The 14,016-nt window shown below is 59.1% G+C and overlaps 1 protein-coding gene across 1 annotated transcript; it reads right to left on the bottom strand.

The window, feature by feature from the left end:
• Positions 1–445: 445 nt before the first annotated feature.
• On the bottom strand, positions 446–14,008 carry BESB_080910 (HEAT repeat-containing protein; the record flags this gene model as incomplete). Its single annotated transcript, XM_029366453.1, has 16 exons — positions 446–1,878; positions 2,667–2,820; positions 3,223–3,373; positions 3,858–3,914; positions 4,261–4,626; positions 5,081–5,211; positions 5,804–5,875; positions 6,437–6,703; positions 7,255–7,745; positions 8,125–8,675; positions 9,178–9,248; positions 9,611–9,760; positions 11,022–11,244; positions 11,570–11,689; positions 12,408–13,180; positions 13,922–14,008. The coding sequence occupies 16 exons, from the start codon at positions 14,006–14,008 to the stop codon at positions 446–448; spliced, it is 5,097 nt and encodes a 1,698-aa protein (XP_029217884.1).
• Positions 14,009–14,016: the final 8 nt, after the last annotated feature.

Raw genomic sequence — 14,016 nt, 5'->3', positions numbered from 1 at the left:
GCTGAAACGGCTACGCGTTTCGAAATGCGCATACAGCTGCAGGTTGCCCTTTGCCTATTCTGCCTAGGAGAGGACTTCCTGCTAGCGGTTCCGCTGGTGCGGCTTTTAGGAGCCCCTGGTATTTGTACGCCGGTTTTAGGGTTCTCCGCGGGCGCGTTCTTTTGCTGTTCAGGCCGCGTCTGGTCCCCTGCAGCGGGGTAGGGCGCGCTTGCTGTCTACGGCGAACGCCTCGACACACTTCACCCTAGGCCGCGATTTCCTCGCAGGATCCGTATGTGTGGGCCCTCGCCTTGTGTCGACAGCCGCGGCGGACCCGCGTGGCTCGCGTGCCCCTTCGTCTGCTACGCTGATCAGTTCCGTCCGTCTACTCTTCTTGAATGCTTGTCTCCGCTTCGCGCAGAGTCTGGCATTTTTCTTCTGGCTCGCGCGATCAGCCCTCTCATGTTCAGTCTCGCTCCGGCTCTTCGTCCTCCGCCTCCTCGTCGCTGGGCTGTCCCCAGAAAGCCTCAACGGCCTCGATGACCGACACGTCCGCGGAGATCGCGCTCTGCAGCTCCTGCGGCGAGTCCACGCTCCAGTAGGAGCCGCGCCCGACAGCGGCATCTTCCACCATGCCGACGACTTGCGGCGGGGGCGCGATTTGCGGGCTCCGCGGCATGCCGTAAATCGCGTCCAGTGTGTCTTCGGTCTTGTCTCGAAACGTGTCCTCCACGACCACGGGACAGGCTTCCCCGCTCTCCTCCGTCCTCCAGGATAGTGACGAAGGCGAGGAGGGCCGAACGCGCAGCGGCGGATGCGGCGCGTTTCGAAGCGGAGACGAGTTGCTTCCGCCTTCTCGCGCCTCAGGAGCACACAGCCGCGACGCGAGTCCCACGGACTCGAGGGCACCGCCTGACCGGTACGCGGACTCGACCAGATCTCGGCTCTCGCTGGCCTTATCGCCCCGCTCTGAGAGCCTCTCTGCTTCGTACACTGACGCCATCCATTCTGCCTCGGCTGCTTCATCAAGGCCTTTCTCTAAAAGCGACAGCGCTGCACCGTGCTTCGCGGCTGACACAGCGTCGACCTCCTGCTCCAGGAGAAGGTTGAGACGGCTCGCGGGGCTCGCCCCCGGCTCGCGGGTCCGTCCCTCCGTCTCTGCGCCGTTCCGCAGCGCCTCGGGCGCCGCGGGAACCGCCGGAGACGCCCCGCGCCCCGAGGCGGGCGGGTCCCCGGTCCCCGTCGGGTGCGTCGGGCTCCAAGCCCGACCCACCGCTCCCCGATCCGAGTCCGCCGGCTCGAGGCCCGCTGAGAAGCAAGCTCGGTCTCTGGCTTCACGCGCGAGGCCTTCTCTCGGTGCATGCGTCTCGTTCGCCTCTTCGACGCCCGACAGCGACGCCTCCTTCCCCGCCTGTCGATCTGCTTCCGATTCGCCTTCACCAGCCGCTGCCGCGGGGACTGTGTCAGGGCCGCTGGACGCGCCGGCTCCAGCACTCGGTTCGCCTGCAGAGGAAAGCCCGCCGTCTTCCCCTTCGCTAATCGCTTCGTTTTCGCACAGATGCGTCGCTCTCTGCGCCTGGCATGCCTCTGCCCCGGCGCCGTCCTCTTCTACCTTCTGTTGGTGCGCTGGGGAGGCATCGCCCTCTTGTGTCCCTTCTTCGGCCGCGAGGTCTGGCTCACTCGCTCCCTCCGTGGGGCCGCCAGCCACGGCTTCTTGCTCCGCGTGCTGACCACTCGCCCCGAAGGCCTCTTCCGTCTCATCGGTAGGCCCGAGTTTCCCTTGCGCGTCCCCCTCAGCAGCGCTCGGACACAGAGCCCGCGCGTCTTCCTCACTCGATTCGCCGACAAGCATTTCCGCCCCAGGCGCGCCTTCGGAATCCTCGCTGCTTCCGCGACTCTCTGCAGAGAAATGAACACACCGACAACCGTTTCGTGTCTAAGTGCGGTTCCCAGCCTCCTACCCTAAACCCTACTTCAAACCCTCAACGGCTCGCCGAACCCCGACAGCCGCACTTCACGCTCACGGTCCCTACTTTGCGCGTTCCCGTTATCTCGCCCAGTACCAAGGGGGCGGTGTCGCCGTCAGTTTCCGCTAGAGAGGGGAGGACGCATCACGCGGACGCTGCGACGAAACGCGGTTTCGCACGTTCGTGTCTCCGGGACTGAAACCTCCCACCTGCTCCCGCGCTTCTAAACCCCGCCCTGGAGACCGCGCCTCCGACTGCAAGTGGCGCGCGCGGACGACCGGCGGCCCGCCGCGCACGTTCACTCCGTTCCTCGGAGCGCGCGAAACGCGAGAGGCACCCCATTCGCGGCACAGATCGACTCCCTCGTTCTCCCAGCCCTCCTGCGCCCACGAGATGACCATGCCCGTTCGCGCGCGGCGCTCCTCCTCGCCAAAAGAGGATTTCCTCTTTTTTGGCGACAGCCAGCCCGCTTTGAACAGACCAGCCAAGTGGAACTCGCCCTTCGCTCGGGGCCTTCAGACGCCTCTCCGCCGGCGCTTCGGAACGCCCGATTCCCGCCGAACGGAGGGGCCTTCCGGAGCGGCGTCCCGCCATTGGCCCCCTCCCCCCCCCCTGCTCCCCCCAACAGCCTTGTGCGACGCGTCGCCTCGCAGAGGCCTCCCGGCTTTGAAGGCAGAGCAAGCGGAAAGAGAATTCGAAACGCCGCGCGACGCTGCTTACCCGAGAGTGACCGGCTGCCCCGATCGAAGTCGCGCAGCTCCAAACCGTCAACCACTTGCAGGTCTTCGTCCTCAGCGAACGCACAACTCTCCAGCAGCAGCCGCATTTCGCGATCCCGCTCGGTCTTCCGAAGGCTCTTGGCGGCGCAGACCAGCTGCAGACAGGACCGCAGAACAACACCACGCCGCACGGTGGCGAAGCTTAGGGTTTATGGTTATGTCTCGCGTGCAGAGCCTCCTCAGCCCTAGCCCTCTGCAGCAGATGGGCGGCACTCAGCCGCCCAGAGCGCGAACCACGCAGTCACGCAGGAGGGAAAGGAAAAACCTCAAAAAGCCGCAGCGGGAGGCGACGGATTGAAAACTCACGGACAGACGGGGAGCACCTCGCCGGCCGCTAGGTGCATCACCTCGCGCGCTCCACGCGACCTCCCTCTCCTACCCTACGCCCTCCCCTCTGCCCCCCCCCCACCCCCCCCCCCCTTGTGTCCCCCGTGGGGCGGCGAGGTCGCTTCCGCCGCGGGGCGGGCCGTGGCGCTACTCAGGAGCGCGCGGCTCACCAGGCAGTTGTCTTTGAGTTTCCCGTTGGGTTTCCGCAAGTGCGGGAGGAGCAGCTTCGCCCAGGTGAGCCGGACGTTGGCGACGCGGTCGCTCGACAGGTACGCGAGAGCTCGCATGAAGTAGATCTCAAACAGACTGCGAGGGCAGTGGCTGCGCACGGGACAGCAACATGCACCACAGACGAAAAAAAAGGTGCGGCGTCTCTGAGGGCCTGGCGAGTCTCCCGCGCGCATACCCCCAGTCTCCCCCCCTGGACAGGACGTCAGAGGACAACTGGAGAAAGGAAAGAAAACACAGCCTCGGGTCTCGACTTCCTGTCTCAGGTAGACCGCCACTGCGACCGCCGATGGCCGCGAAAAACGTCTCGGCACTCTAAAGACCGAGCGGCAGAAGACGCCCCGCTGATTCGAGACGTGAGAAGGCCTTCGGTGACGCTACGCGCGTCTCCTGAGCCCAGCGGCGCGCCGAGGCACTGCGCAGTAAAGGAACGCCACGCGGCCGCTCCGCGCCTCAGCAGGCCCTCCTTTTATTTCTTCTCACCCGCAGGCTTTGCGGCCTGCCAGCGCCTCGGCCTGTTCTCCTTCGCAGGAGGCTCTCTAGCAGGTTTCAGGGTTTAGGGTTCTTGAGCTCTCACCGAATAACTTGGTCAGCCATGTGGATGAACAGCTGGCGACTTGTGAAGCGCGGACTCCTGAAGCGGACAGCGACGTGGACACCAAAGAAATGACGAAACCGATGAGACTGAGGCGCAGCGAAGACCCACGCATGCAACTGAAACGCAGGATGCAGCCGCTTTCCCCACGACCACACGCGCTGCAGCGCTTGAGCTTCGCCCTCCAAAACTCCGCGGCACGCGAGACACACGCACTCTGCACGAAAATAAATAAGTAAAAAAGAGAAATATATATATTTAGACTAGGAGGATGAGTCACCGCAGGGCAGACCGGTCCACAGCGAGCCGGCGTCGGGGGCGCCGGGGAGAGGACGGAAGGCCCTGCACTTTTTTCCGCCCATTGCTTCGGCGGGTTTTCGCGTACTCGGCGAATGTTTCGAGGATGTCGCAGATGACGCTGGCTTGCTCGCCCTTGGTGAGGAGGCGCCGGAGCTTGTCTGCGTCGCGGGGGCTTCCTGACAAAGGATTTTCCGGGCCGCGCTCGCCGCTTCGAGGGCCTTCTGCGACTCCTCCTTGGAGCTCGATCTGCGCCTCCTGGGCGCTGCCGCGCCGTTCGCCTCGCGGGCCGCGCCTGTCTGACGCCTTTCGCAGGCGCGAGAGCTCATGCACGAAGCGCGGCATCGGGCGCGCAGGCACCGCTGCGACGAGGTCTTTGCAGCACGAAGACAGCAGCGCCGGCGTGCACCGACACGCTGCCTTCCGCACGATCGCCACAGAGTCCTGCAGCAGCCTGCAGACACCACACAGCCACCCGACATGTGTTCTCCCAATACACAACTCCCCAAAGGGGGCTAGCTATCTGTCTACTCAGTTTCATGTGCACATCCAATCTATACATCTATATATATACACACGTGTACGTTTATAGATAGATATACGTGTATGTGTACGCATGGGCAACGCACTGCGCGCGCCTCGCCTCTGTGCATCAGATATAATTCACGTGGTTATCGGTCGATTTAGGACCTGGAGAAGCGCAGCTCAGCCTAAAGGTCTGGTGTTTCGACACACGCGCTCAAAAACAATACATATATATGTATTTGTGGGCATAGATAGGCACCTGTAGACGTCCCTCCTGCCTCCTGAGATCTATATAGATGTGAATTTGATGCGTTGGAGACACGCATGTGCATGTGTGTGTAGACAGCCAGAGCACCTCTCGCCGGCAGTGGAAAAAAGCTTACGTGAAGGCGAGCGAGAGGAGGTCCGTGCGGAGCTGAGGATCTTGGAGCAGAAAGAGAGCCTCCAGTTGCTGGGCGAGCAGCAGGCGCGAGCTCCAAAACAATTCCGATGTGAAGACGACGGTCTGCAGAGTCTGGAAACAGAAGCAGGCGCCCCGAGAGCAACGAATGCAGGCGTCCGCGGTGACAAAGAATCTCACACCGCGTTCACATCCCCATGTGCGCGCTGGCGACAGTCTTCTCTCAACAGACATCTTTTCGCGAATACTTTGCCACAGAAACACGTCTTCAGCGTACACATGCATTTATTTATTTAAACCATGCACGTGCTCGCAGCGTCGGGCCTCTGCGGGCGCGGAAGCCACAGAGGGCAGGGGACGGTTGAGGAAATTCTCGAAACCACGGTAGCACAATAGAGTTCCGTTTAATAGCTCCATATTAAAGTGAAAATTACACAAGTACACGCAGCGACTCCTAGATGCGGATCTCCTTTCTTTGGAGACGGATCGCCCAAAGAGAGGCCTAGCCGCAGTAGCTTCTACGCCTTCGTGAGCGAGGCAACTGACGTGGAATCTCGCGTCGCACAGAGAAGAGGCGCGAGAGCCTCAGACACCCGAGAGTGCGTTGGAGCCTCAAAAGATGAAAAGGGTGCCGCGCAAACGCGAGAGGGATTTCAAAAGACATCGAAAGATATTGCGCAAGAGCTTTCCAGTTGAAGCAACTTACACCAAGGATCCCTAGCCGACTCGTTGGCGAGAAGGCTGCCACGATCTGCGCAATGTTTCCAAGAACGGCCATCTGAGAGACAGAGAAAAACACATATCTCGCGAAAGCGCGCTAAACAAACCTCAAAGTCTTCCGCGTTTTACTTTGGGTTTCGATTTAAAGTTACGGCCGAGGAAGCCGTGCCTTTCACTTCGACACACACAATCGCTTGGAAGACCGCTCCCCTCGGGGTGTCTAGGCTCTTGTGCCCCCCCCCGCCCGCGGAGCGGCGTTCTAGTGACAGCGGGATAGAAATCTCCGCTAGAGCCGCACTGACATCCGCCACAGCACTCGCGGCATTGCAAACAAGAGGACTGATCCACGGCGTTTCGCATCGACAGAGCCGCACGCTCCCGCTTACACACAGACTCATCCGAGCGCGTAGACCCACGCAAGCAGTTTGTGGATTGAGTCTGTTTACTTGCCGCCGTCCCTCTCAAATCTCACGCATGCATGCATATGCTGACAGTCGGCGTCACCCGTCTGTCCATGTGAAGAGAGTATGTGTGCGCGCATGGTGAAATCAGAACAAACATCCCTCCCTCCGCCTACGCAAGGAAGAGCAGGCCGACAGTCGCCTGAGAGGCCCTTCACCTGAATATCCACGTCTCCATCGAGGAGAAAGGACTCTAGAGCAGAGAGGAAGACGCGCTCGGTGGCCTCGCGATCGACGAGGCGTGTCTCTGCGTCTTCTTCTCCCCGCGCGTCGCTCCGCGCCTCTTCTTCGCTGCGCGCTCCTCCTCGATCGCGAGGCGCTTCGCCGGCTGAATTGCCCAGCGCAGGAGCCGCGGGGGAAGGCCGCGGGCGCGCGAGCGCCGCGGCCGCGAGGAGGTGGAAAGAAGCCGCCATCGACTTGCGGACCTGCGAGGTGCGCACACCCCACAGCGACGAAAAAACTGAGACAAGGGCGCGCTCGCGGAGATCACGCGCGACTCGGTCTCTGGCAAGCACAGGAGGAAGCAACGCCGCGGCGAAAAGGCCGCGGCGAAAAGGCGAGCCCCAATGCGCGGTCGCGCGGGCCGCAGACGGCGTATACTTTGTGAACTAAAAATCCGGAGACCGCGCCAGAAGCATAAAACACGGACAGACACGCAGCCTGCAGTCCAGAGCTCGCCCCGATTCGACGCGTGCGACACCGTGCCACACAATAAACGCACGCGACAGGCGCAACCGCCCCCCGCCTCCGCACTCAGCCGCGCGAGGCAACCGTGCAGCGTCGCTGAGAGCCGGGCCTTCCCTGTGCGCCGCCTCCTGCGCGTCACCGCGGGTAGCAGCTACGGACTGCGCTTCTCACAAACAAAAGCAGCAGTACATACACACGCATGCAGGCATGTGTGTGTGCCTAGGTCTGTGAAGAGCAGAGAAGAGGGAGAAAATAACGGCGCGATTCGCGCTCGGCCGCGAGAACTCACGTGTTTGCACTGGTGCCTGACAAGGACGATAAAAGCTTCGCTCAGGAGCGCCCACCCTCGAGACCGCGCCGCAGTCGCCACCGCCGCGAAGGCGAAGGCGCAGCACGCGGCGGAGTGAGCGACGGGCTCGCCGGAGCCCGAGGAGGAGAAGGCGGCCGCGGGCGACGACGCCGGCGGAGACGCGCCGGCGAGCGACGCGAAGGCCGCGAGGGTCCCGGCGCCGCTGGGCGCCGCCGGCAGTCCAGCAAAGCCAGCACCGGACCCTGCGAGCGAGGCCAGCGAAGAAAGTGAAGGCAGCGAGGAGAGAGAAGAGAGGGAAGAGAGCGAAGAGAGAGAAGACGGCGAGGCGACAGAGAGAGAACTCTGCAGCGAGAGCAGCCCCGCGCGCCTGCAGCAGCGGCAGGTACATGCAGCGGCCGCCGCCGAGGAGGCTGACGCGGGCGTCAAGTCGAGCGTCAGCGACGGCAGCAGCTGCGACGGAGGAGAGTCGTCTGCGAGAGAGGCACGCGCAGCCGGAGAGAGGAACGGCGTGGCGCGCCGCGGCCAGCGATTCCCCCGCGACCCCAAACGCAACTTCCCAGTGTCTGACGAGAGACGCTTCGCCCACGAAGACATGCGAGGAGAGAAAAAGCAAATGGCCAGGACTCCAAGAAAGGAGATAACAGCGAACCAGACAGCCCATCCACGGAGGCAAAGGGAGAGGGAGACACATGCCGAGGGACACGGCAACCCGGTGAAGGACGCAACACGTGAAACAAAAAACCTGAGGCGACTTGTCGGCGAACGATGAGAGGAAAGATGCAGCAGAGATCTCAGGATGTTACAAAGTTTTCCTTTCTCTCTCGTGTGCGGTGATGGGTGCGCACTCACCTTCCCTCTCTTCTTGAGCTTGCTTCCCGCCGGAGAAGACGCTGGCGAAGAGCGACGACCTCTTCTTCCCCGGCCGCTCCTCCGCAGGCTTGCCGTCCTTCGGGGCGGCGAGCTCGTTCTCGAGCGTCTCAACGAGAAGACCGTCGCCGCTCGCGAGCTCAGCGAAGCGCCGCAGCAGCGCGGTGATCGCCCGGGAGGCGGCCTCCAGGCTGGTCCGCGAGAACTCCGCTTCTTCCGCGTCGCGCTCCTCTGCCTCCTCCTCCCTGCCGTCGACGGCCGGCGCGGACGGCGGAAGCGACGACGTGGCAGAAGCGGTCGGAGACGCGGTGGCGTCGCGCACAGTTCCCGGTGAGCCGCCGCAGAGGCCTTCAAACGACGAAAGCGAGAGGTTTCCCGAGCTCCTGGCGCGCGCGGCGCGCCCCTCGCTTCTGCGCCGCGCACGCTCGGCCGCTTCCTCGCGCAGTGCCTCCGCCGCGTACTCCGGATCCAAGCATCCGCCCACGGAAGAGAGGAACCGCCCGAGCTGCTGCTGCGCCGCGAAGCGAACGACGCTGAAACCAGACGGAACCGAGCAAAACTCGCAGCAAATAAAAGCCAAGACAGACAGAGCGGACTTCGCGCACCACACGATCGAACGCCATTCTACACCTATACATATACACATATACGTGTTTACATATGGAATGTATTTGGGTCGCTGTCGAGGGAAAGAACGAACTTCGCAAACGCGAAAGCGAGCAGACAGCGGCCTGGGCAGACGCTAATGACTTCAAGACGAGAAGACGCAGACACAGGTGCCAACAAGCCCCGGCAGACGCCTCTACGCGATTCCTGGGCACCCACAGCCACACATCGGCACGAGATCTGAGAGAGAGAGCTGAGAGAGCTGACAGCACGCAAGAGCCGTGGAGCGGGAGGCAGGCGGCGGGCGCAGGCCGCAGGAGACCGCAGTCTCTGCAGCGCCAGACAGCGCGGGGGGGCAGGAAGTTTTGTGCGCAGAGAGAAGCCGTCGCAGGCCCGACGGCGGCGGAGGCGCCGGCTAGGAGAGCTCACGCGGAGGGGTCTTCGAGCAGCTCCTGGACCGCGGGAAGGAGAAGGCGGAGACGAACGGAGAGGCGCGAGGCCTTGGAAAAGCAAACGTCAAAACACAGAAAACACGAAAAAGGATCCTTTTCATCTCTGCCTCGGCAGCTCCCCTGTCCCCTGAGAAGCGCAGGCCGTGCAGTTGGCGATCGCTTTCGCTCGCGGCTGTTAAATCCGCTCCACGATGTCTCTCCCTCTCTTTGTCGGATCCGTTCGACCGCGGCGCAGCGGTCACAGCCGCGCGCAGCGGCCGTGACCTTCCTGCGAGGGGGCTGGACGGTCCAAGCTGTAAACAAGGACCCCTTAACTTAGACTGACGAGTCCAGTAGGTACAAACGGCACACAGATTGTGTCGCTCTGTGCATCTAAGTTGAGACTGAGCTCATTTTTTCTGCTTTCCTACCTTGGCGAGGTCGTACAGCGAGCAGACCACCGCGGCGCGCGTGTGCGGGTCGACGCCGCCCACCCCGCGCGCGCGCCGCCCGCGCAGTAGCCGCAGAAACGAAGGCAGCACGCGAGACGAAAACAGCGCAGGCTCCAGCGAGGAGGCAACCTGACGCGGAAACCAGGCACATACGCATGCACATGAATATATATACAAAAATATATAAATTTATATATATATATATATATATATATACGTATATATATATACAGACTCATGTGTGCACGGCTGCTGATGAGACGGAGAAGTAGACGGTCGCCACGCGTGCAGCGGAGACGCGCGCGCAGACACACGACGAGGCTCCCTCTCGAATGCCTCGCAGCGCCTGAAGTGCGCAACTCTTTTTCTCGCATCTGAATATCGAGAAATATATCGCTTTTGGCCAAAGTATCTGCGAGTGTTGACGCACTCGCGCCTTTATATATAAATAAAAAGTATATATTTATATATAGCGGCCAACGGCTCACGAGCCCGTGCACGGCTTCCATGCGCACAGAGCGCCTGCGCAGTCGACACGCCAGTTCCTCATCCTCCATTCCGACACACTTGACTGTCATTCGAGGCCCAGTATGTGTACTCACACACACTCATACCTGTATACACATATATATATATATATATATATATATATATATATATATATATATAGGCATGTATGTATGTATATACATATATACATACATACATACATACATACATACATACATACATACATACATACATACATACATACATACATACATACATACATACATACATACATACATACATACATACATACATACATACATACATACATACATACATACATACATACATACATACATACATACATACATACATACATACATACATACATACATACATACATACATACATACATACATACATATACATACATACATACATACATACATACATACATACATACATACATACATACATACATACATACATACATACATACATACATACATACATACATACATACATACATAACATACATACATACATACATACATACATACATACATACATACATACATACATACATACATACATACATACATACATACATACATACATACATACATACATACATACATACATACATACATACATACATACATACATACATACATACATACATACATACATACATACATACATACATACATACATACATACATACATACATACATACATACATACATACATACATACATACATACATACATACATACATACATACATACATACATACATACATACATACATACATACATACATACATACATACATACATACAAATATATACACGCATGTATGAGTGGTGTCATGGTGTTTCCTGTCGGCGTTCTTGTCTTACTGCGGCCACGTGGCGAAGGGCGCATCGCCTGACGGTGGCGTCTGGGTCCTCGTCTGCGAGGAAGAGGAGCTGCGGAAGAATGAAGTGAGCGGCGACGACGGAGGAGGAAATGTCGAAGAGAAGATGCAAGAAGCCCACCGCCAGCAGACGGAGCTCCGCGTGCTCCAAAGAGTTCGAGAGGCGCAGCGCGATCGGCAGGACCTGCTCCAAGCGCTCCTTGGCCCTGAAAAACAGACAGGCCGCCCACAAATGCATGAAAGACATGCCGACATGAAGCAGTCGAATTCAGGCATATAAGAATATATATATGCATATATACACGTGACTGCATGCAGGCGACTTCTGTCTTTAGAAGCCACGCAGTGTCTGTTGAGGCAAAGCCTCCGTATACACGTGCCTACCTATACCTATATACAGAGGTAGATAGACAGATATACAGATAGATGGACAGATAGATAGAGATATGGATAGATAGATACAGCTCGATGAATATATATATATATATATACTATACGCGCACAGGCACCGAAGCGTCGCATTTGACCGACCTGAGATGAGTCGCGAGCAGAAGAATCGCATCCGCAGCGGCTTTCTTCGTAGTCCACTCCGGGGCTGTGTGCACGAGCTGCTCAAACAGAGGCAGCAGATCCTCGTAGACGCGCCGGTACCTGCGAGGCCGCGCGAAGGCAGGCAGACGGAAACCAAAACAAACGCCCCAGATGTGCACAGAGAGACCCGCACTGAAACCCCACAAAGATTTAGACGCACGCATGCGGAGGCGCGAATGAGGAACATGCCTTTCAGGGCGAGATTTAAGCCCTACCACTTTCCCATCTGTCCTCCACGAAGCCGGAGACGGAATTCACGTGAACATTCGAAAGTACAGCACAATCTTGGTAGAACAAGGCAGCATAGATATCCACCTATACATCCATATATATCTGCATACATATTTAGAGATATAGTGATATATATGTGCATGTATATATGGCAATGTGAAGCATGGATACGAACGCCATAGGGGTTCTTCCGTCGACAGCAAGAGGATAGAAGAAGGCTGCAACGCAGAGAAAGGCGCCCGTTTCTCATCCTAGGCGCGGTTAGTTCTTTACGACTGCAGTACATCATTCCACTGGACTGCTTGAAACAGCTAAACGCACTGATTTCAATATTCTACTCCGTGAAAATTATTCCACGTTTCTTATGTTCTAGGCTCTTGCCTACAGCTGCAGAGCTGCCCGTGCGAGCCCGCGCATTCCGTGGACGACCCGACAAACCCATTTGCTGTAAATCTCACAGGATCTTGTGTGTGCGTTCGCATACATGCGTGCATGCAGAGGCGCACACACGTATGCATGCATGCACTCTAGCGCATTTCCTGCTTACCCCTGATCCGGGTCGGCCTGAATGAGGCACGCGGCGATGTCTCCGCTGCGGGCGCAGAGCGCCTTTCGGACAGCCACGAGCGCGCCGTCGTCTGCGTCGCTGCCTGCGGCCTTTTCCACATTCTTCGCTTGTGCCGACGTGTCTCCGCCAAACCGCATCGAGAGCGCGCTGCCCAGACTCCCTCCGGAGGACAGCAGCGCCGAGAAGAGACGCCCCGCGGAGGTCACCGGCGAAGAAGCCACCGACGAAGGCAGAGAGACGCGAGGGACAGACGACAGGGCAGAACTGGCGGACGGGGAGGAAAAGGACGACAAAGCAGACAGAGGAGATAGAGAAGACGAAGACGCGCTGCCGGCCTTCGCCCTCGCGGGCGGATCGTCGTCGCCAGGCGGTGCGTCCTGCGTAGCGGAGGAGGAGAGAAAAGATGGGGAGTGTGCGGACGCGTCGGCTGCTGTGCATACACCGGGCGGAGCGCCCGCTGCGGCACAGGGGCTTTCTGGGCTCGGCTGCGCAGAAGGAGAGACGTCCGCGTCTGCCAGCTGCCCAGACGGGACACCCGGCGCGTTGAGTTCGTGAGACTCCGCCGGAGAAGACGCGCTGCGGCGCGCAGACGCTCCAGCTGGCGGCGCCGGCGATCGCGGCGGAGGGAGAGGCAGCTTCGCGATTTCGTACAGAAGCTCAGTTAAGACCGCGCGCGAGGCATGAGAGGCGGCAGCCGAGTCAGAGAGAAAGTCCACCAAGAGCGAGATGCTCAGAACGCGCTGAACAGGAACCTGTGCGAAAAGCGAAGCGAGGCACCCCACAGTCGAGCGCAAATGAAAAAGTTCGCAGAGCCAACACAGACACTGATGCGTGAAACACCAACTCTCGCGCGCCGTAGGGAAAAATAAATCTCCACACATCGCGCTCCTTCCCAGGCACCTGATGCCCGTAGCCCTTCTGATCGTTCGCTCGCGCTCATCTCCCTAAAAGACACACCAGGGTGCAACGCGGTTCTATCTGGCTGCCTCCGCATGTCTGCGCCCAGTCCATCTATGCAGGTGTTTGGGCTCGCACCGGCGCGGCGCTTGCAGGCTGAACACCTCTATCTATGCCATCAGAAAGCTCTGCGCCTCCGTTCGAGAGGGCGCTTGTACGTGTATACAGGTATATGTACATATATGTGTGCGTATGCAGTCGAGGCCAGTCTGGCGCATCTCCTCTGCGCTTCACAAGCCGGCACCCCATTCAACCTCGCCTTCCTCCCGCGATTCCTTGGAGCACCTCTACGCTTCACAGCGCATCCTGCGCGTCCGTCCCCATGGGCTGAGGGGTGCGAGAAGCCTCCAGCAGGCTCCTTTCCTCTGGCGGGTTGCGACAGTGAGTTACGCGCAGCCTCAGTGTCTGGTAGCGCTTCGCAGCTCTTCCAACTCGCTGCACAGCGGCCGCGCACGCGGGTCGACGCGCTGCAGGTGGCAGTGAAGGAACTTCGTGCTGCAGCAGAAAGCATGGAGGAACTCGCGCGTCATGCCTACCGGACTGCTGACTAGCTGAGTGACGCGCTCGAGGGTGGGCGCATCCTCCTCGCTTCCCTCCGCGAGGGCGTCGCACGCGCCCAGCATGGTCGCCG

This window comes from Besnoitia besnoiti, chromosome VII (genome assembly GCF_002563875.1).
Source record: "Besnoitia besnoiti strain Bb-Ger1 chromosome VII, whole genome shotgun sequence".
NCBI lineage: Eukaryota > Apicomplexa > Conoidasida > Eucoccidiorida > Sarcocystidae > Besnoitia > Besnoitia besnoiti.
Note: the sequence above shows the minus strand (reverse complement) of the source record. Positions and strands in the feature narration are given on the sequence as shown.